The following is a 24449-nucleotide window of genomic DNA, read 5'->3' as shown; positions in this document are numbered from 1 at the left end:
TTGCTAGTTCATCCCAAACTGTACCTATTCCGCACTTTTTTTTTAATTAGGGCAAGCATATTATGAACTTTGATGCACTTATACATATTGGTGAATCTCAACATCCCCCATGAGATAATTTAGGGTATGGCCAGGCTTACATATAAAATGGTATGACCCCAGGAAAAGACTGATTATTCATCATAATTATAAAAATGACAATTTAATATAAAAACTATATTTGAAATATTCACACGAATGTCATTTGTTTACTTAGGTGTCCATAATAATGCCTTTGAACTTTGATTTGAAATTGAAATGTCAAAGTGTTATAACTGGTTGCAACATTTGACTCTTATTACAAGCATTTTTGTTAGAGTTGGATTTTGTCAAATATCAGTGGGTTGTGATACTGATTAAAGATGGTAATATGAACTATTTTACAATGTGGAACTACTGGCAAGTATTCAGTGTTATATTTATTGAAAAAGTTCTGATTTAGCAACAACTTGCTCTGTAAGGTTTGGATGAAATTGTTATGTTGTACAATCTTGGTGTTTTTGAAATGTTTAACTTTGATCCATATTTTTATTCCATTCACTTACACTTTTAAGCAATATATAGTATAATATATGTACGTAACTCCATAATGTAGCAGAATAAAGTGGGTGAACAGTGACACAAACTGTTGAATGTCAGTACAGTAGCAGTAACAGTAGCCTTAAAAGATCTCCAACTCCAATAATTTCACAATAGGAGAAATGTTACTTAAAGATTAAAATTTACATCTGTAACATACAATTGATTAAATTATTGCTATTTCATATTTGATACATTATAAACAATACCCACACTGTCTTCAAAATAGAAGACAAGTTCACTGATAAATCTTTTGTTTGCTCTATATTGCAAAAAAAACATTTAAATTTAGAGATAATCCTATTGAAATCAAATTTGATATATTTTAAAATGAATTAATTAGCTTTATGAGTACACTTAATACACATTTTTTTTGTTATTACACCACTTGACATTGTTAGAAGCAGTCTTGCCTTTCGACAAAAATGGTGCAAAAGACTCATCTTGCCAACCCTTATTTTGTCACTGACCAAAATACAGCCTCACAGCATACATACGACCTCAAGTGCAGTATAGAGTCGCTAGCATGGAGGTAGACTCTTAGACTGATGCACTGCACTGCGTGGCAGCACATCCTTGTAGCTCTTCTGGTTATTGTGTCTTAACTCTTGTTGCAATGGGAATGGACATGTTGTCAAACACCCCATCCTGGCTGAACTCAAGAAGCCGTACCGCAGGTGCAGAGCTGGTGCAAAACATAAGGCTAAGCTATTAACTAGGAGGAGATAAAAGCCTGCTCTACCATAAATTATCATGGGAAATGTCGGCTCTCTGTCAAAAAAGCGTGACTAGCTAGAGGCACTAACCGTGAGCACTGGCCGAATGATAGCACAGTGTGGATCTACCTGGCTTCACGGCGGTACAAGCAGACAGAGTGAGTGGAAAGAGCAAAGGTGGGGGACTGATTATGTTTGTGAATAATGGATGGCACAACCGTGGTCACATCACTATAAAGGAGAAGATCTCCTGTCAGGATGTAGAACTGTTGGCAGTCGGTCTTGCCAACCCTTAAAAAACAATTATATTTATAATTGTTTTTTTTATTTTATTCTTTTGTCTATGTGGAGGGAAACGAGCAAAGTAAGAATTTCATTGCTCAGTGTCACCACCGTGTTCTTACTGTGCACATGACAAATAAACATCTTGAATCTTGAATCTTGAATTATTTTGTTGTCCACAAGCACTTCTAGGACAAGGAGACATACACTGTTTGGGATGTACTGCTGAGGTTACAGGAAAATAACAATAACTTGGACACTGACATTGACAGAATGGTTGACTACACTACGGACTACATTAACTTCTGTAAGGACATGGTTATACCAGCAATGACTTTATGATGTTTACCCAATAATAAACCCTGGATCACCAGTGTTAGGCCTCACCTCATTTCCTGGTGGAGACTACATGTTTCTGTCTTTTGAACCAAGGACTCTCTTTCTGAACTCAGTTTTTCAGAGTCCTCAAATTTTCACACATAGGTGCTAAATCACCCATGGACCCAGCTTTACAGCCACCATTGGTCAATGTGGGACACATGACCCTACAACCTCAGGCCACAAAACCCACTAAACTCTTTTCAGCTCTTTAATGATCATTGAGTTTGATTATTGTGATGTGTTGTAGTTTACTGTGCAGCCATAAAGTTTAGTTGATGTTAGTTTGCTCACACAGACACAGAGTCTACAGACTAACCATCCTCTCCTAACCTGGTACCTTTATCTACACACTCACACATACATTTTTACAATAGGCCTCAACTGATAGACAAAGCTAAGCTAACAGCTACAGCACTTAGCCTTCCTTTGTCTGCTTCTGACCCACACACCAGGGGGTCTGGTAATCATCATCTGGGTTCTCCAACCTTTTATGGTCCTCCATCTTACATTCCTTTTGCCTAGTTATACGTACATACCCCTAACACCCACACACACACACGCTATCCCTATTGTTAGTTAGCTAGTCATAGTCACACTTTTAATTAGATTGTTTATGATTGACTTTGTTATGTTTTAATAAATGTTTTAATCCACATGCTGTCTTCTTTAATATTGTACAACCTCTACTCCGTCAAGAACTCCCAAATCCTTCAACTAGCTATCAATGTAGTAATTTTGGTAGTAGTTATTAATCATAATACCAAATTGATAATTTTATGAGACTGAATCAAAATCAATTAAACTTGCTATCTTTTTCCTTGTTTATCGAGGTGGTGCCCCAGTCGAGGTGGACTTTACACAAAGTTCCATTAATTAAATAATTATTAATTTTCTGTGATAGTTAAAGAAATTGCCCATACCAGGTACCATTAGCACAACATTTTTGGTGCTGCCGTATGAGGCAGAGTATTGATTGTCCACATAATTGGAACCCCTACATTTATTGGTGCCACAAGGTACCAAATCCCAACACCAGTGAAGGAAAGTGGAGAGAAAGCTGCAGCACAACAACACAAGAGAAATGTGGAGGGGTATGAGGATTATCATTGGCTACAAGCAGAACAACACTCACATAACAGCGGGTGATGAGGACTGGGCCACTGAGTTAAACCAGTTCTACACTAGGTTTGACATGGCAGCCAGTGTTTGCCCTGCTCATGCTGGGACAGCCTCACCTATCCCTTCTCTCACCACAGCAGTAGCCCCCCCCTCCGTCACCATCTCCTCCACTTTGTTGCAGCCCTAACACTGTGGCTGCATCTGCTCTCTTACCTGGGCCCTCCCAGTCCCTCAGACGGGGTGAGAGAGAAGCGTTAGAGGTTGCATCCAGAAAAAGCAGCAGGATGACCACAGTACGTCAGGCTGGGAAATATGCTTTTGGGACGGTGGTGAGCAGCACAGGGTCTCCACAGGGGACTGTTCTATCTCTGTTCCTGTACCCCCTTTACACATCGGACTTTAAATATAACTCTGAGTCCTGCAACATCCACAAATATTCTGACAACACAGCTATAGTGGAGTGTGAGAGGAAGGGACAGGAAGAGGAGTACGGGGACCTGGTGAGAACATTTAGTGACTGCAGATACTAATATATCGTTTAATGGATATTTGATATATTCCATAGATATCTTTTTACAACTTTGTGTGAGAAGTGTGAGAACTGTCAATCAAAACGTAATTTTCTCAAATAGTAGCTTAAATATCTGACCTAGTTTGAATGTACTTGATATGTGATGTATTCAGTATATGTATCTTTTTATGACCCCATTTGGAACCATAAACTTAGAACTACAACTGTGGTGCTGATTTGTATCACATTGTATTGTGTAGTGCAAGGGAATTGTGTTTTTTTGAAGATTTAGAGCTCCCTCTGTTGTTCCTATATGTTTAACCCCTTATGAATTATAAGCCTACAAACATGCTCCAAGGATAAGTTTCAAAGGTTATTATTGCAGAGCGGTAGCCATGTAGAATTTTGAAATATTTTACTGGCCGGGTTGAGACCTATTTAGCAATGTATTTGGTTTAGCTCTAGGACAAAGTTTTAATGTTCTCATTTCAAAGACACAAAAGAGCTTTCAAAAAGCATTTTGAAGGCCCACTTTATAAAATGCAATAAATGCCAAGGGGAATTCTGTTCGCCTGGAGGGTTTCGCTCAGGTCACTCTGCCCTTAGCAAATGAGAATCCAGACAAGACATTTGGTGTATACAAGCCAATACTTCAGGTGGAGGTCTCCATGTTCATGTGTACTAAAATGGTAAATAAACTATAAAAATGATAAATAAACTATAAAACATATACAATTATATAGAAGCTTAAAAAAATATTTAATTTGTAGTCTTACGAACTACCATCAGGGCTGCTGTTATTTTATATTTGTTCTCAAAAAAATCCCATTAAAACGACCGAAGTCAACAGCGTCTTAGTCTGTCTGTCAATACTTTCTGACTTACCTACCCTATCTGTTTCTCTCAGCCCAAAGCCTATTGGGTTCTACTGAAGGTCTTTATCTTTAAATAATGCTTACACATATATAGTTTCCTTTTTAGCCATAAGAGCGATAGTAGGTCAGTTCATCACTTTGGTCCAGACTGCAGCATTCATAGTTCCCAAAAAAGTTATATCCCATTGTCTTTGTAAGTTGAAAGCTTGTGCCAGTTGTACTCTAATATTAATAGGTTAATGGTTGTGCTAAGCTAAGACTGCAGGGCCGTGTATGCACACTAAAATCCCACTCATAGAAATCACACACAGAAATCAAGAGGAAAAGTTGAGAGCTAAAATGAAAATTGTGGAGCTCTGGACTCCAATGTAAGGAAAACTTAATTAGTTCTGAAGTGGAGGGGCTGCTGAAGGAGGTGAACATTTGAAAGGATAAACTTGGAATTTGTGTTACTGCTTATCCCTCTAGTGTGTATAAAAGTATTCATTAGCAGTCATTTACCATTAGATCCTGAATAATCCTGCTGCCCTAAAGCGAAAAGCATATTGCCAAACACAAACAAGCTGCTGACTGTTGGAGGGTGAGGGGTTACTTAAATAAATGATAATACAATATTGTAAGTTCAACCCGATAATACAATACAACTGTAGATTTGAGGAAAACGCAATAAGCACTTATTTTAAACACATTCAGGACTCAAATGTGCATTATTGTGTTCTTGAAAGTGTGTAGATTCTGTTCATACAAATCTCAAATAGGAAAACATTGGTGTGTCAAAGTCTTTGTGAAAACTAAACAAGTGGGTATTAAGAAGAAATGTCGGGACGGCTGAACATGAACATTGTGAGTATGTTTGAATGCTGATGTTAATATTTAGCTCACTCTCAAGGGAAACAATGTGAGTGAGTTATGACACTAACTTATCAGGATATACCAGTATCCTATGTCCTTGTGTCAACATGTGTCACATTTGCTCTCTGGATTGACACGTGTGTCTTGTTACAAATAGATGTAAAATAATAGTATCATTAGTGATAACAGTAATGTCCTCTTAATTCATATCCACATTTGGTGCTCTAGTGCGTATATCAGGCAGCAAGATTGTGTCAAAATGAAATATAGTCTGTGTGTTGATAGTAATGAAGGAACATGTCACCCAGTATAACAGTGTGGCTCATTGGCAATGTGGAGCACTATGGCACTTACTAATAAGCAAAAATAAGTCAGCCGTTTGGATACAGACACAATTCTTGTAATATAATACGAAAGCCACTATCTGTACTGCCATAAATATCTACATTCATATCTGTATTCGGGGTAATACTGGGTGTGGGTGTGGCTTGTACTTGAAGTCGTTAGTAATTGTCTAATCTACAGGCATGTATATGTTTAGATGCCATCACAATAATGTAATTCTTCCTTTACAGCAATAGGAGTGGCAAGCCCTAACGAAGTCTAAATGACAGCTGTAACACCAATCGAGATCAGGGTAAAAAATAAAAATGGAAATTGAATGTTACATTTAGTGGAAATATATTAGTACAACAATTTGTTGGTTTTGGAAAAACACAATATTTTCAACCTTATCATTTAAGCTTATCCCTAAATGCATTGGCTGAAAAGTGCAGAGACACCATGATTGGAAGTGGTGCTCCCATTCACTCCTGCAGATAATTTAGAATCTACAACCTACTTGTAGTTCATGTCACATTTGGGAAAATGGAACAGAATTAATTTTGGGCATAAATCAAAGTGCCAATCAAGTGTTAAGATCCATCCATACATCCATTTTCTTCAGCTTATTTGTGGTTAGGTTGCAGTGGCATTAGGTTAAACAAGGTACTCCAGATGTCCTTCTACTAGTCAGTGCTTTCCTCCTGGGAAATCCTGAGGCATTCCCTGGCCAGATCAGATATGTAATCCCTCCAATGAGTTTGGGGTGTGCCCTGGGGTTTTCTTCCAATTGGACCTGCCCTAAAGACCTCTAAAGGAGGCACCCAGGAGGCATCCTGACCAGATGCCCAAACTACCTCAACTGGCTCCTTTCGATGAGAAGGAGCAGCAGAAGCTCTACTTTGTGTTCCCTCTGGATGTCAGAGCTCCTCACCCTATGTCTAAGACACCCTGTGGAGGAAATTCATTTCAGCTTCTTATATTTGTGATCTCATTCTTTCAGTCATTACCCAGCGCTCATGACCAAAAATAAGAATTGGAACATGGATGGACCAGTAAATCAACAGGTAAATTTGCCTTATGACTCAGCTCCCTCCTCACTACAATAGTCCAGTAAAGTGCCCACATTACTGCCAGAGCTGAACCAATATGTCTGTCCATCTCTTGCTCCATTGTACTCTCACTTGTAAACAAGACCCCAAAATACTTAAACTCCCTTCAATCCATTGTTTTCTACCAGAGAACCATGGCCTCAGACTTGGAGATGCTGACTCTCACCCCAACCACTTCACACTCAGCTGCAAACCGCCCCAGTGCATGCTGGAGTTCATGGTCTAAAAAGGCCAATGTTCAGGACCACATTATCCACTAAAAGCATAAATAATTCCCAAACTATGTACTGATGCTGTCCCTGAATATCACAAACAGAATTGGTGTCAAAAGACAGCCTTTGCGGAGTCCAACACCCACTGAAAACATGTTTGACTTTGTGCCAAGAATACAGACACAACTCTCTTGGTTATACATGGACCGGATGGCCCATAGCAGCGTACCCTCTATCCCATACACCCGCAGTACCCCAAGGGACACGGTCACAGGCCCTCTCCAAGTCTGCAAAACACATAAATACTGGATGGGCAAACTCCCTTGACCCCTCCTACAACCCTGTAAGGGTAAGGAGCTGGGTGTGACACTGAAAAGGCGTGCCAACCAAGATAGCCCAACAATATCCGTCGCATCTTTAGGCAAATCTCATCCACCCCTGGCACCTTGTGAGGAGCTTCTTAACTACCCTAGAGACCTATGCCTGGCATATGGGTGTGACCCAGTCTTTAGACTCTGCCTCCTCCACAGAAGATGCCTTGGTCGAGTTCAAGAGTTCCCCAAAGTGTTTTTTCCTCCACCCAACTATATCTCCAGTCCTTGTCACCAACATGTGGTGATCAGTTCTGATCCTCTCCACCTACGTGTCCAAGACATATGGCCACAGATCCGATGAAATAACCACAAAGTCGATCATAGATCTTTGGCCTAAGGTGTTCCCCCACAGAATCTCCACTTTATTGTGGTGGGGTGGTTTGTGTGCCCTTGTGACTCTGGGAGCTGTGTTGTCGGGGGCCTATAGCCCCTGGTAGGGTCTCTCAAAGCACAGTGGTTCCAGGGGAGGGGCCAAACTAAGAGTGATTCAAAAGCCTATGTATGAAGAACTGTGTTCCCTTGTCCAGGTCAGGGAAACTGGGGCCACCTCTTGGAGCCACACCTGGGATGAACCCGACACAACAGTCGACCGGACTGTTGCACCAAAAATCGGAATCTCTGGACGGTATCCTGGAAGGAATCCATCCAAGGACTCCATAGTCCTACTGGGGGACTTCAATGCTCACATCGGTGATGATGGAGAAACCAGGAGGGGGATTGATTGGGAGGGACACCCTGTCTGATCTTTACAAATTAAGATGCTGGACAAATTAAAATTATGATCTAATGATGAAAAGTCAGAGAATCACCAAAGTTATTCAGATTTATCACTTGAGGACCTTAAACATCTGTAAAACATCTCATGTCAATTCATCCAATAGTTGTTAGACTAGAGACATTCTAGTCTGAACCAAAGTGGTGTATCATCCAACCAGCCAACAGACAGACATTGTAAAAAAAAGAAGAGTACCTGACCTAAGGCTACTCGGGCAGCTGAGGCATCATAGTTGATCCAGAAGGAAACCCAAGAAAGGATCGTGATCAGGGTGGAAGGCATGTAAGTTTGCAGGATGAAATAGCCAATGTTCCTTTTCAGTTTAAAGCTCAGGGACAGGCGTGGATATGAACCTGAAAGACAAAGTATAGTATGGCTGAAGTGGGTTAGACATAATATAACATAAAAAGCCATCCTTACAAGGAGCATTTATACTGGGTCACTGGTTGATCTGACCTTACTTTGTATGAAGATGTCAACAGGACAGTTAGGAGAGCCTGCCCTACTGACCTGGTGTTTGTTCTGTGGAAAAGAAATCTAGAGTAATCCCTGTGCAAATGCCATGGTAACCATTTTGAACCACAACAAAGGTTATATTATATGTGCCTTTCATAAGCACATTAGCAGGACATGGTGGCAAACAGTCCTTTATAGGTGAGTAACCACGAAATATCAAAGCAATCTAAATAGAAATTGGTTTCTACATAACATCTTTGATTTGTTAGATATATATGAACAGTGTGGTTAAGGCAATCTCACACTCATTAGTTTTATTACATTTTTATAAATGTTTTCATTAAAAACATAAGGAAAGTTATAAGAGCTAAGGTGGTCACTGAAACTCTATAACAGTGAAAATAATGCTCATGGGAAATCTGTATTTATTTCCTAGCTCTGTTGAGGTATCTCTGGCTTTTTGTGCTGTGTCAAAATACCTCTCACAATGTAAAATTTTAACTTGATCGAGAAGGTTCACTCTAAAAAAATATAAATTCAAGGTCCACTTTCTAGCTTGCTTTAACTATTTGTTAGCTCATTTCCATCACTGATTCTGATTCTGATTCTGATCACATGACCAAAATGTGGAACTTTGGTCTCGTGATAACAGGAAGATGTACATTGGCAGAAATCATAACCCTTGCCATTCATCAATTCCCCAATAATTTTATCTTAACTTATGACTTATTTCATTTTATCTATTTTATAATGTGACTCCAACAGTATCATGTGTGTAAGTATACTTTGTCAAATGTTCTCTGTTCTCCTGCTGGGATAAGACCATTAAATACTGTGGCCTGTAGCATTTTTGATATGCCAAGATAATGTAATAGCAATCACACAGTGGTTGTTTTTAATCTGTATTTAACAAATTACTATTCCATACTCATTTCTCTTGTTGTTTGACAATAGAAAGAGCAAAATCAATCACAGCAAATGTGACGACAGACAGCAGGAGAAAATTGAACAGAGGTTTAACATGCTGATACTCAACAGAATAAATGGCTGATGATTAGTCATAAATATATCACAGGATCCTGTGAAAATACAGTAGGTATAAGCTTTGGATAGAAGTTGAATTCCTTAAACCACATATCATATATGGAATTATGTAATAAAAAAGTGTTGAACAAACCAGAATATGTTTTGTATTTTAGAGTCTTCAAAGTAGCCACCTTTTGCTTTGATGATAGCTTTGCACACTCATCAATCAATCAGTCAATCAATCAATTGGCATTCTCTCAATCAGCTTCATTGGGTAGTCACCTGGAATGGTTTTCCAACAGTCTTGACAGAGTTCCCAGAGGCCCTGAGCATTTGTTGACTGTTTTTCCTTCACTCTGCGATTCAACTAATCCCAAACGGTCTCAGCTGGGTTTTGGTCAGGTGATTGTGGAGGCCAGGTCATCTGACAAGGCACTCCATCACTCTGTTTTGGTCAAATAGCACTTACATGTGTTGCTGCTGTGCTGTGGTAGCCATGCTGGTTAGGTTTACTTTGAATTTTGAATAAATCACCAACAGTGTCATGAGCAAAGCACCCCCACACCATCACACCTCGTCCTTCATGCATCACGGTGGGAACCACAAAAATCAGCTCACCTTTTCTCTGTCTTACAATGACATGGCTGATGGAACCAAAAATCTCAAATTTGGAGACATCAGACCAAAGTACAGATTTCCACTGGTTTAAGGTACTGTATATTCCTTGTGTTTCTAAGCCTAAGCAAATCTCTTCTTCTTCTTGTTCTTCCTCAATAGTGGCTGGGCAGCAAGTTGGGACCATGAAGGTCTGATTCACTCTAAACAGTTGATGTTGACACGTGTCTGCTACTCTTGATGATGCGCACATGTTAATTAAAAACCATTCGAGGTGACTACCTTATGATACTGATTGAAAGAATGCAAAGAGTGTGCAAAAGCTGTCATCAAAGCAAAGAGGTCGTTACTTTGAAGAATCCAAAAATGTCAATATTAATCTACGATGTAGAAAATAATAAAAATAAAGACAAACCATTGAATGAGAAAGTGTGTCCAAACCTTTGAGTGGTACTGTATATGATGTCTTAATAATTATAGCTGTTAGTTCTAGATTGGCTTTAATTAGTGAAATGAACACTATTTATGTTACCAAGAGAAAGTGAGAGCAGCACAGTGACAAGTATGTCATCACACATACTCACTACTGTGAAACATTTATGTTATGCCAAATTTACCATATCATATCATACCTATTATATTTCAAGGAACATCATTACACCAAAAATTCACTTGGTCAAAAGGAATGAACTGACGCTGCATGACTCTGGTACCTGTGGCAAACACTGCTTTCTTGGAGAGTGTTTGGTAGTCTATGATGGAGAACTGGGGCAGTTCGATATTCTCCACCCCAGTGACGGAGCCTCCATTGCTTCCTCCCTGCCAGTAGAACTCGATGTCGTCAGTGGTGTATCCATCTGAGAGAGGCAGGGGAACACAGAGTTAAACTGCAACTGAAACACAAGGAAAAGCATATTTGGCTCAAGGCCCAATACATAAATATGAGAAGAATGCCATCACCAGATGAAATGTTGAGGGAAGTCCCACCTTAAAGAGCCAAACTTAAATCACCCTCTATCTGAAACTAAGCAAGAGATGCAGAGGAGGTCCAATGAGGGGGAGTCCAGATTCAGAATCAACAATATGTGCAAGATGAGGTAGCACAGGAAAATAAACAAGTTGGCCTATGGATTGTGGATTATGGCCAGAAAATATGAGGGATGCTGAAAGGGAGGAGATAGTTCACCTGATAGGCTTGGGAATGAAAATCCCCTTTGCTGCAGCTATAATGGGCATAAGATATAAATATGGGTAATTGTTCATGTTTGATTTTATTTTTCTCTAATCACTCGTCATTTTTCTCTCCTTGTCTTGTTATAAGTTAAAAGGACGAATATAACTATCACTGTATAATTCCAATGTTTTTTTCCTCAGTGTTTTAATCATATATAATCATACTGAGTACATGTATTCAAAACAGAGCATGGCCTGGGTGGATTATTAACACTAGATTTGGAAATGGCTGTTAAAATTACATCTATGGCTCTAAAAGGTCAAGCCCTTATTTGAAATTGCTTGTATTGGTAGTATTAGAGCTAAGGGTGGGTAGGTGGTGGTGGTGGTGCTGGACTTGGTTTGGATTAAGGGCCCAAATCAGAAAATTTTGTCCCTCTGTCCATAATTCCTAATGGTTGGCCTGGTTGAAGGTTCTTTCACACCTGCCAGATTTAGTTTGTAACTCAGCAGTGTTTGTGCTCTAGTCAATAGAAAATATCTGGTGTACCGGAGTTGGAGCAATTTGAATTTGCCAAATAAAGTTGCCAAACAAATTGCACTTTATCAAATACAACGCATATAATGTGAAACATAAAGGCAGAAGACTTTGATGTTTGATGAGTGGTATATGACGAGACAAAATAAGTGCACAAGAGCAAACAGAGTAAAGAAGAGGTCAGGTACCAAAAACAAGCATTTTCAGGCATATAACAACCGACTTAAAATGAGTTAGAGTAATGAAAACGAAAGACAGCTTTTGGAGTCCATGCACTCCCATCCTTTCTTTATATATATATATATATATATATACACATTTCTTTTTAGATTTGTCTATATGAGGGGGTATGGAGGTTGCAATGAAAAAAATATTGAGAGTTTGGAAAGTATTAAGAGACAGACTTTGTCTGCCTCATATTAATGTGGTGCACAAACTTGGAGTGTAAAATCATAATTCTAGTCCAATTCAAGGCACTCAAAAGGCAGCTTTTTAAATGTAACAAAATAACCTGAACTTCAGGTCCATGTTAAGCTTTTAACTGCATCCAGCTGCACCTAAAGGTAATTAATGTGACCTACGTATGGAACTTAAGTCAAATGATAAAAGGTGGTTGTATGTGGTTGGAGGTGGAAGGTGGAAGCCTCTGTCTCTGTTCAAAGATGGTCTCTGGTGCTTAATGTGATCATCCTCCTTGATGTTTCCCTGATCCTTCACTGACTTCTGCCAATTACCTTTTATCTCTTCCAGTGGAATGCATCTGTTTAACTCAGTTATTTGTCCAGCGTTCTTCCTCTTCACTGACAAGATGATGTTCTCAAGATGAAATAGAGTACAACTGACAATAACTGCAATTCCCTGGTAAAGACTGTGAGATTCCAGGGCCAAGAATGAGCTTTCGTACCCAAAACTATTACTACTAACTATTTCATATTTTTAGTTTAATATGTAAATGTAATATGTAAACATAACGCTTCCCACATGTTGAACTAATACATGATACGATCTCAGTCAAGTGTAAATGAACAATTGGCTGTACAAAGATCACCTTCATACATGTTTTAAGACATATGAGAATACTATACCAAAATAATCATTTGTGACTGAATATTATCAATTACCTTAAAATTCTTTAAATAACATTTGCTCCTTCTCCCTTTAAAAGCTGGATAAAAGATGTCTCATCTTCACAGTAAAATCCATTCATAGCGTATGTGACACTTCGACACGCTGACTCATAGCCAGCGATCAAACCTACTGACCTTCCGATTGAGGGACGACCCACTCTACCTCTGAGCCACAGCCGCCCATAACTAAGCAAATAAAACATATCTCAATATACATTGCAGGTTAATATCAGGTGGAAGCTGGGTCCAGTCTGTTTACGGAGGGGTAGTGCTAAACGTTAGGATTCCCTGTCCTATATATTGCTTTAAAAATAAATCTCTAGGTTTTAAAAGAATATAATTTTATGTGTTATCACAGTCTAGTCATCTAGTTATCGTACAGTGATCTATAGACTGGCACACACTCACCTTAAATTGAGCCCTGAGGCTTTCTAGGTATATATATATTTTGCGAGGGACTTTAACTATGCATGTTAGTGGTATCCATAATTTAAGCACTCCAACTAGATATGACTGAACAAGAAATGTCAGTTTGCATTAGTTTAGGTAAAGCGCAGCACGACCTAAGTAATAAAGAGTTGTCAGCAGGAAGTGGATTCTGGCCTGAAGTACTGTGTGGACAACAACAATAGGTGAAGAGATTTGTGGATGATTTGAGAAAAGCTAGATGAAATTCAACCACCCTAGTATGACCAATAGGTCTATCTACTTAAGCTGTGTGTTCATTTGTAATCACATTACAATACAATGGATAAATCACAAGTCATTGTGAATCATATATTGACATAGTGAGTGTGTGCAAGTGTTTGACAGTTTGTGTAGGGGAAGAATAGGTCTGATAACACAGGCTCACAAGAGTAGTCATAATAATAAGTTCCTGACAGGGCAAGGTAACCGAAGATAGGAGGAAACCACCACCCACACACTGTGCAGCAACAGAGCGACGTGCACACAAGTTACACAAAGATAATCTAAGTTAGGAGCAGATCACCACATACACACTCTGTGTGTCACACACATACAATTCACACACATACACACCATGTGAGCACGCCAAGTGCAGTACACACACATTGAGTAAGTGATGCAGTAATAAAGTATAATATACAGTACATATATAATAGTGCAACGGTGCCAAAGGTAGGACCATTTTCCTATGAAAATAGCACAGCTATATTACCGCTGTCGGGATACAGCCGTCCTGCCCACAGCACTGAGATCCTTTCACATTGAGAGCATGAGAATCAGCAGGACACCTTTCGCAACCTCGTCTCCTGCATGCAGGAAGGCTGCTGCAAATTGTGTACTATAAGTTGTTGAAAGCACGGGGAAGTGCTGTGTGTGTATATTGTGAATTTGGACCTTTGGGCAGAACAGCAGCCTGTGCTGGCTGGCAAACAGAGAAGCTGCGGATGCACGTCTCTACTGTGTTTACAGGGTGAGTGCGCTGCCACTGCTGTGTGTGTGACAGAGGTGGGAGACCTCTTATGAAATACTGAATAAGAAGGACCGGTCGCCGGAGCCCCCGGCAGTGTGAAATATTGTGTCGACTTTTCTTGGTCGATGAGCCGGAACTGGAATTAAAGTCTGCTGTGGAAGTGGTATGTTTACGGGGCAATTTATTGCGTAAGACGTGCACCCATGTTGACACAATAGACCCTATTAGGCTGTACCTTTAGGGCCCATGAGGGCGTTTACCGAATCGGCTATAGTGTCTTCTAATAAATTTATATTATACGTGAAGAAATTCACTAGACAAGGAGCTGAGTGCCTGTGAGTGGGTTGACTGTGTGTAAAAGAAAAAGGGACACAGGACTCAATAAGAGCTCAGTGTCATTCCAGTCGGTATTGGGGCTTGTTTTAACATATACGTACCTTAGACCTTACCTTACCTTACCTTATTATTATATCTGATTAGAACATCCCGGGATGTGCCTGAGACCTCATTGAAAGTGAACCAAATTCTAATCTGATCCTCAGTTAAATATTTGGAGATGAATGAGCCAATATAGAGGTCAATCACATAAAACTGGTGAAGCGCAAGCCAGTATTTTAAACTCAAAAGCAAAACTTTGTCTGTGGTAATGTATGGATGAGTAATATTAAAAACGCCTCCTGAGCATTAGTGAAAAGAAAATATACATAATTGTGAATCTGTAACCAGACTACAGACTGTTTGACTTTACATGACTATGACTTGGGTGAATGAGTGGCCAGTGAAGAGTTAATGTGTGTGTGTGTGTGTGTGTTAAGGGTTGTGTGTGAGCTGTGAAAGGGAGAGGAAGAGATTTCATTGTAGGGAAGATCAAGTTCCTTACAAGAAAACTGTCTTCTCCATATGTATATGGCTGGGTTTCAAGGTTCCTGTTTAAATAGCTGAAGTTGATGAACATGCATTGTTTAATTGTTGAAGCGTATGAACATTGTTGTGAAGTGTGAGTAAAGTCCAGAGTTTTGATATTTTCAGTCAAGGAGTTGTGGCACAGTTAAAAAATTGAGATAGGCGTGGTACATTAATACAGCTGCCATTGTAAGACAATGGTAACACAGTGTAAGAGGTGTGGTTTGGTGTCCATTTTTTGTAGGAGGAGGGGTCTGGTATAGAGGTGTGGTTTGATCAGCCTTTGACGTTATTTAGTCTTAGCCTGAAGCCCTTGCCTCGGCCTCCGCCCACCATTAGCTGCAGCCTTGCTAATATTAGCTTGGGCCTCCCCCCCCCCCCGAGTCCCACCTTATAGCTACGGCCCTGGATATCACTGTTGACATTAGCCTTAAAGGACTGTTAGCAAGAGCGTCAGCTAGCAATAGCCTTAACCAGTTGTGATAGCAATTAGCCATTAGCAATAACACCATCAATAGATAAGTCTAGATAAGCTGTGATAGTTATTCACCCTTGTACACTCCTAGATACATTTTTTGCATTTTTCAACTAAAATCCAAATTTTTCCAGTGTTATTGGTAATGAAACAAATTTTTGCAAGGATTTCAGTTTTTTGTCAAATTTTAAAATTTCAACCTTGAATGTAATAACAGAACTATAATACACTGTGTAGAGAAGAAAGTTCCACCTTTTACCCTTCAGACATTTTTTGCACAATTGTCTCCCAATTTGATCCTACTTTAATTGAACCATAAAACAATGTTTTACATATGACTACCTTCTCAATCGAACCTTTTGGCGTGAAAATTGTTTTTTTTATTATCCATCATATGACGTCATTTACCACTATATGGCTGAGGGCTCCATTATATGCTGTTTCAGTGAAGCCTATTTCTGTTGCATTTCTGAATATTGCTTTGCAACAGAATAAATGATTGCAACTAAAATGGTCTGAGTGTGTTGGTATTGATGTAAAAGTGTGGTATGAATGTGTGTTTTGAGAAATGATTTGATGAGTGTGTGTGTATGTGTGTGTTTGTGTACACGCACTGCAAGCTATGCTCACAGCTGCTGCAGGTACCTATGGCAGGGGGGTCTCTCTGTAAATGTAGCAAAGACTGAGGTTCTGTGTCAGTGGGCATCCACTCCTCCATCTCATCCACCAACCTTCATTATCTCCGACAAGACCCTTGCAGTAGTGGAATCGTTTAAATACCTCGGCAGCTTCCTCTCCGATGATTGCAGCATTGAAAGGGAGGTACAAAACTGGATCAAACAAGCATCATCTTCATTCGGCCGACTCAGAAGAAGGGTCCTCCAGAATAAAGACTTCAACCTCCACACTAAAATATCCGGTTACCTGGCAGTAGTCATAACAACACACACACAACACTGGACCCTGTACAGCCACCACCTGAGGATGCTTGAGGCCTTCCACATCAGATGCCTACAGTGCATCCTGGGGATATCCTGGCATGACCGAGTGCCCCACATTGAAACACTACGCAAGACCAACTGTGTCAGTATGGAGGCTACAGTTGCCCAGCATCATCTGCGCTGGCTTGGCCATGGCATCAGGATACCGAAAGACCGCCTGCCACGTAAGGTCCTGTATGGCCAATTACATCTTGGCCGCCGTTCAGCAGGGGGCCAGAAAAGCCGATATAAAGACCAACTAAAAATCCTGATGAAGAAATGCAGCCTGAACCCGACCCAGCTAGAGGACACTGCCGCTCAACGCTCCACCTGGCGGAGGCTCTGCCAACAAGGACTGCAAAAACTCGAGGAGGACCGAAGTGATGGGCGGACCAGGAAACGCCTAAGGAGACATGAAGCCAGTATCACATCTACACCCCCAGCTTGTGACTTCACCTGCTCTGTTTGTAGCAGACAGTGTGGATCATGGATTGGACTCTACAGCCACAACAAGACTCACAAATAGCACAGGCAGGATTGTCATCATCGGACACGATGGACATCCTAAAGCAAGCAAGTTTGTGTACAGGGAGATAAAAAGTCTTTTTTGCCCATCACATTTTACACATCCCCGTCCCCCTCCCTCTTTATCTTATGCCCACAGACCACATTCACCAATGCACCCACCCCCCCCCCAACACACAAACACACACACATCTGTTCAAAGCCCCCATACACACAAGTCAAACGTCAAAAGAGCAAAGAATGTAAGCTTCCAGCTCAAGCAAGGACATGGAGGAGGAGGAGGCTGCTGCTGAAGAATGGGCAGGTGATCTGGGCTCCAACAGCTGAAGAGACACTGCAGTATGTGCCACCCCTAATTCTAACCTCAGGGCATCCTTGGAGCTCTTCGTAACTGAGGAAATGATTAATCTTATCCTCAAGTACACGAATCCTGAGGGGAAACGAACAGCAGCAGAATGGAGAGATGTAGATGAGGAGGAGGGCATGAGGAGGCATTTATCGGGTTGCTAATCCTGGCTGGCGTCTACAGATCCCGGGATGAGGCGACACGGAGCCTCTGGGATGAGGACACAGGAAGATCAATATTTCGCACCACCATGTCCCAGAAGGTGTCCAGCAAATCAGTTCGGCCCTCAGGTTCGATGACCGCCTGAACAGACCAGCACGTCAACGAAGGGACAAGATGGCTGCCATCTGAGGTTTGTGGGATTTGTGGAGCATGCGCCTCCTTTTCAATCCAGGCCGGGATGTATGTGTGGATGAACAGCTGGTCCCTTTCAAGGACGCTGTTTATTCAGCCAATACATCCCAAGTAAACCTGCCGAATATGGTTGTCTGGGAAGTCTGTGATGTGGAGACCTCATATGCCTGGAGAATGCAGGTGTATGCCGGGAGCTCTCCAGGAGGAGGGGTTAACCAGGGGATGCGGGTGGTTCTTGAGTTGACAGAGGGACTCGAGGGCCACATGTCACAATGGAAGTTTTCACTTCTTCTACGGAAGAGGAGAATGGCTCTGGTGGACAGCTTGCGAAAAAACAAGCCGGAACTCACCCCACAAACAGCTGTGTTTTACATGCCAAAGAGGGGGAGGAATGTCTTGCTTCTCAGCACAAAACACAGGGAAGCAGCGGAGAAGAAGCCTAAGATTGTGACTGACTACAACCACTGCAGGGGTGCAGTCGACAACCTGGATAAAGTATGTGCCATTACACATTACGTTACTCAATATGTATAATTTTCTGATGTTGCCATGTTTTTTATATTCATATAATGAATGACAGATGGTCTATACTTGTAGGAAGAATATTTGTATTCATATATTAATTTTTTTCTTCTGTGGTCATTTCTTTTTCTTTTGAAGGTGGTCAGCACCTACAGCTGTAGTCGGAGGTCCTGACGTCTCCTCCTACAATGCATTTATCCTGTTTATAGTGCTGGATCCCAGCTGGAACCAGAGGAAACTGTTTCAGAGACGCCTCTTTCTTGAGGAGTTGACGAAATCCTTTGTTGCCCCAGTGATGGCCAGAAGATGCCGCATGCCGTGCACGCCAGCAGCAGCCACACTGGTGGAACAGGTCCGAGGCAAAGAAAGAGAGGAAAGGGAGGAGCCAGCAGCAGAGGCTGGGCCCTTAAAGAGGCGCAGGCAGTGCACATTTTGCATGGGACAGAGAAAGGTCTGGACCCAGTGTGCCAAGTGCAGCAAGTATGCATGCAAAGTTCACCTGACAGCGATCAGCGATCAAGGCCAGATTTTGGTTACTAAAAAAGAAATAAATAAAATATAAATAAATAAAGCAGATGATTCCCATAACAGCTCCAGTACGCATAACCACCGAAAAAGATGAAATTAAAATTCCCATTCTAGTATCCGACCAAACACCAATCAATTTATTAGGAAGAGATGCGCTGTGTAAACTAAATGTCACAATATGGCATGTTATCCGTGACATTGTTATCTATTCCCATCTCAGAAGTGCACAGTGTAGACCACTGTGTCAGGGGGTAAATTATGAGGAAGATTAAACAGCAAAGATATTGGTCTCCTTATATGCAAGCCATGGTGGATGAGGTGTTTAGTCCCCAGAACAATGTGAGAAAGAGCACAGAAACACCTGTGGGACATATTCCGGTACCAGAGGGTCCATTTAAACACTTGGTCATTTGGCAAGAGATACATGCTTGTGGTGATTGAGAGAATAAATGGAACCTTGAAAGCCAAGCTAAACAAAAATTTGCGCTTCTACTATGCTGAATTAGGTAAATGCTTTGCCACTAACACCTATGAGCCACCGCATGCAGACGCACAGAAGAACGCATCTAACACCACATGAAATGCTTATGCTTACGGGCCGACCCATGCCAATGTCACAGTTGAGAGGTCCTTTTAAAGGACCTCCGCTTGAGCAGTTGCAAACAGACCTAAAAGCTTATATGAGACAACTAACTGCTAAGAAGTTGGTGGTGGCAAAGTTCAATATGAGCATTTTCATATACTGGACAGGGCCCAGGCCAAGCATGGTAATCAACCATATTATAGTAATATGCCCCCTTTAATCCCTATGCACTTTTTAGGCGTAAATGACCCAAAATGAATGTAGCTAGCTCCTTTGTGGACGAGTTGGAGTCAAAGCAAAAAGTAGACAAAAGAAGTCTCTCAAACCAGCCTCGTAGGATGATACATTTCTTTGCTGTTCTTTACTTATGTATCTGTATCTATATGTTTGTCCCAAATAGTTTCTGCTGTAGTAGTATAGGTTGTACTCCCCAGAGGAGCAAACTGCTTTCGAGGCAAAGGGGGAGAGTATTTCACACTCTTAACATGTTTTCAATGTATTTCAAAAGAAGGAATGAGTAGTCCTGTACAGGTTTGATATACATCTTCAGGTTAGGAAAGAATTTTCTTTGGGTGCTCAAGCTTCTGCCCCTTTGTCCCTTATTTATTTATTTTTGTGCTGGCCTCCCCATGGGCTTTATTGACGTATTATTAATAATTTAATTATAAATGAAAAGACCATCTACCATCAGCTTATGTCACATGATTAACATTCACTTATGACAGGTGAAATGTCATCTGTGATGGGCCCATTACGCTGACATTTGCAGCTGCACCCCACAACACTTTAGACAGACACTCTGCAACAATTTTTTAGATAGTGAGTTTCATTTGTGTGACTGATTATCAGATATTGTACGGGTGTTGGGCAATCAGTTGAGAAATGGGCTACTGGAACAAAACATAAGTGGACAAGAGCAGAGAATACGAGCCTGATGAAACACTACTACGCAAGTAACCCCAGTGAAATCAAACATCATCCTCCAGAGTTCCAACATCCACAATGGGAACTACTACCACAACCAGAGATTGATGAGGGACAATGAACATGTAACGGCAAGGAGGAACCTGGATGACAGGTCAGAGGGGAGATATTATCATCATCCCTACTCTCCGAGATTGGGTGCCAAGCTAAAACAAGCCCTTACAACAGAGATTCCATCCGCCTTACTGTAGAAACTGAAACCTCAGGGCCTGCTGCCACCAAGTCTTGCTGCAGGTCTTTTGCAGTCACTCAAGGGTTTTGGCTCCCTGCCTCCTCAGAAATCTGGTGGCAGCTGCTGATAGCTTCCTCTTTCTACCATGTCCGGGGAGTGTAGCCAGTGTTCCTTTAGCTTTGAACTTGCAAACTATGCTTCCAACAGTATCAGTAACACTCAATGCCTTTCATCATTTTGTATCTTTTTCCTTGTTTGTGCAAGGCAATGACTCCTGGCTTATCCATATTTCTAACATACAACCAAACGTCATTGTGAACAAACCCCTAGCCAGTCTGGGTATCTGATGTGTTCTATCTCAAGCAGACCTCATGCAACTAATGAGGCCCTTGATTAGTTGCATCAGGTGTGCTTGAGACAACACCTGATTTGCAAATGAGTGGTTTTATGAGGAATTCTATTAAGTACGTTGAATAATTTTGAGATTGCAGTTGTCATTAAAAGTGGCATGTGTTGGGAATTTGAAAAAACTACCTATAATATTAGTTGTGTTGAGCTTTTTAAATTGTTCTTGTTTGAGTTCTTCGTTGAACACATCAGAAAGTTTGTAAATTTTGCCATTACACGCAAGTTCCAATGGGGGTTGAATAATTTTGAGTGCAATTGTATGTGTTTATTTGCATATAGAGCAGCGGAGTGAGACACTGGAGATGCATGTGGAGACACATTCTATTGTTAGATGTGTCCTAATGTACTGAGAGCTGTTTTGATCAGATCACTCAAGACACATGTCAATGCCAACATGGCCTTTGGTGTGAAAAGGCAAAACTTTGTGATGGAGCTATGAACAGTCATAAGCACAAAAACACATACACAGACTTAGTACCACTTACAGCTTTCAATCTCTAAGGTGCAGTTCTGCTCATCCAGTGGGTATCTTCGCAGGTCCATCATGCAGGCAGCTGTCGTGGTGATCCTAAAAGAGAAAAGGTTCAAGTCACTTACGGATTTATGATGTAAATTCCACCATGAGCATTCAAATTTCAAAAATGGGAATTAAAAAGGGAATTAATTTCTTGATGCCTGGGGGAAACACTTGACTTTATGTGTGTATGTAAGTATCACCAGTACAGTCAACCCCTCACACATACATTGAATCCCACAGCATACGTCTTACATACTCAGCTTTCAATCACACGAATCCTTTTACATCTCAGCTGGAACTGAACTATCTGTTTCTTTCCCATAACTGCCTTTGCAACTGCACAACTGCAGTTCCCCTCCCTTTGAAAAGCCTAATGCTCAATCTTAATTACGACTACGAGTAATTAAGAATTAACACTAAATTCCAGGCAATGGGGTGAAATCCGTGACTTCTTCACTTTGAAGTTTTAAATCTGAAGAGGGAAACACTTCAAGTTTGACAGTTTAGGAGAGAATTAGTGATTGAGTCATTTTGTTTTTTAAATTGTGGCTCTCTGTGTTGATGAGAGCCATTAACAGCTCTTGGCGAGAGTGAGAGAGCATGTACGTGTCAGTCCCATTCATTTGGTCTCCTGGAACAAAAGCAGGCCCTGGTTGCAGCCATACAGCTGCTTATGGGTTTGTTGTATAATGGAATTCATCACAAACACAATAAACCTTATCCCCGCTAACCACTAAACCATTTAGGCATATAACATTTAATATACTACAATGGGAAAATATACTACAGAGGTTAAGGACAAGCAATTTTCTTGTTGGCATGAAGTTACAATTATTCAAACTACAAATTTGGCAGCACAGTTGATATAGCAAACAAATGATCCCTACACGGCTCACATAATTTCACATAATAAGAGGTATTCATACTGTACCAGAGTGAGTTCAGCAAACAACAGAGTCGTTTAAGGAGCTAAGATCAACTGAATAAAATAGCAAAATGAGGTCAATGCCACTCTTAAAATTAATATATCAATACCAGGTTGAATTGATATTCCCTGGAATGCACAAACATAAAGCATGATTTAGGAGAATAAATAATTACAGAATTGTCTGCTTTTGCAAATTACATCCTCAAAATATTCTAAAGCCAAAACAAAACCACGTCCAAATGATCCATTCCTATGTTGAAAGTTGGACATCTGTACTAATGTACTTTCAAATGTAAATTCAAATGTATTATAAATTTGCTTCAGTGAGATGAAATCCTGGAAAAATCATTTACCTTCCAAAAACCAAGTACACAGATAAATAAATAAAATACCTTTGTCCACACCCTATCAGGATTTTACCTTGCTTTGTCAGTATGTAAAAAAGAAAATGGTTTATTTAGGCGACCTCCCCAATAATACTAAATTAAGCTACATTATGGAGTGGTGGTAACCCTATACATGGTTTCCCCTTTTACAGTAATTTCTCCTAGGTAGGTATGTCATATGTTCTTTTTGGGATATGTTAGGCTACTCAGAAATACTGTCAATTTGCATGTGAGTTGTAGAGTTGTGTTGTAGTTGTAAAATTCTATCTTACCGTTACCTGTTTATTTTAACGCAAGGCCTCCTTCTGGTCTATCTGCAAAGCGACCTGCACAAATTTGTTGAGGGCCATAAAGTGCAAGTAATTATTGAAAATATTTTTTTTTATTAAAAATATGTTACTGAAAGAAAGGCTGTGCAATTAGTTTAACAAGTCTGGAAAAAACTATTAAGTGGACCTTGAGTTGAGAGAAGAATTCTGCCCAAGAGAGTGAATTTCCACACTCACAGTAAGTGTGTGTGTGTGTGTGTGTGTGTGTGTGTGTGTGTGTGTGTGTGTGTGTGTGTGTGTGTGTGTGTGTGTGTGTGTGTGTGTGTGTTTGTGTGTGTGTGTGAAATTACGCCAGGACTCGGCATGGTTATTTATATGACAGCCGGACACAACACACTGTCATGATGCCATCACTGGGTGAAATCGAACACTGGATTATAGATCAGTTCCTGCACCAGAGGTGGCCAGGAGGCATAAATCTACCTCTCCTCTCCTCTCCTCTGCTCTCCTCTCCTCTCCTCTCCTCTCCTCTTCATCCTCTCTCACCATCTTTACTCATAGCCAGCCCCGATCTCTGCATACTCTCACCTACCTCTTTTGCCAGAGTGTAAAAAATATACACTCTTTCTTTACTAATCTTTTCCTCACTTTGGATTGGAATTATAGAAATGTGTCTCAAACTGCAAAAATGTCAGCCAAGAGGCAATACATACACATATACACACATATATACACATATACATATACACAGTAGATATGGATATTATTACACTATAATTATGCAATGTTGCTAGGTTCCGCTGTAATTACTATATATATATATATATATATATATATATATATATATATATATATATATATATACACACACACACACACACATACATACATATATATATATACATACACACATCTCTGTGGTAATTACATTGTTTGGATTGGATCAGGTCAGGTCATTATCTATTAATTGATGACACGAATTTCTTATTTTTTTTATGTCCCACAGCACAATTTCTAATATAATGTATTTCTATAGGATTATTTCTGC

At 40.4% G+C, this 24449-nt stretch overlaps 1 protein-coding gene and 1 pseudogene across 1 annotated transcript in view; one reads left to right on the top strand and one right to left on the bottom strand.

Annotated features, from left to right (window-relative positions):
• gabrb1 (gamma-aminobutyric acid type A receptor subunit beta1) overlaps window positions 1-24449 on the bottom strand; it is a 91161-nt gene that overhangs the window by 10907 nt on the left and 55805 nt on the right. Inside the window, exons 5-7 of the mRNA XM_070841996.1 lie at window positions 21787-21869; window positions 10959-11102; window positions 8349-8501 (exon numbers count right to left, since the gene is read on the bottom strand). Of these exons, the coding sequence (XP_070698097.1) occupies window positions 8349-8501; window positions 10959-11102; window positions 21787-21869 (380 nt within the window). The remainder of the gene's footprint in view (window positions 1-8348; window positions 8502-10958; window positions 11103-21786; window positions 21870-24449) is intronic.
• LOC139211885 (piggyBac transposable element-derived protein 4-like) lies at window positions 16884-19389 on the top strand (annotated as a pseudogene).

The sequence above is a fragment of the Pempheris klunzingeri genome, chromosome 13, assembly GCF_042242105.1.
Source record: "Pempheris klunzingeri isolate RE-2024b chromosome 13, fPemKlu1.hap1, whole genome shotgun sequence".
Taxonomy (NCBI): Eukaryota; Metazoa; Chordata; class Actinopteri; order Acropomatiformes; family Pempheridae; genus Pempheris; species Pempheris klunzingeri.
The sequence above is the reverse complement of the archived record's forward strand: the minus strand, read 5'-3'. Positions and strand labels throughout refer to the sequence as shown.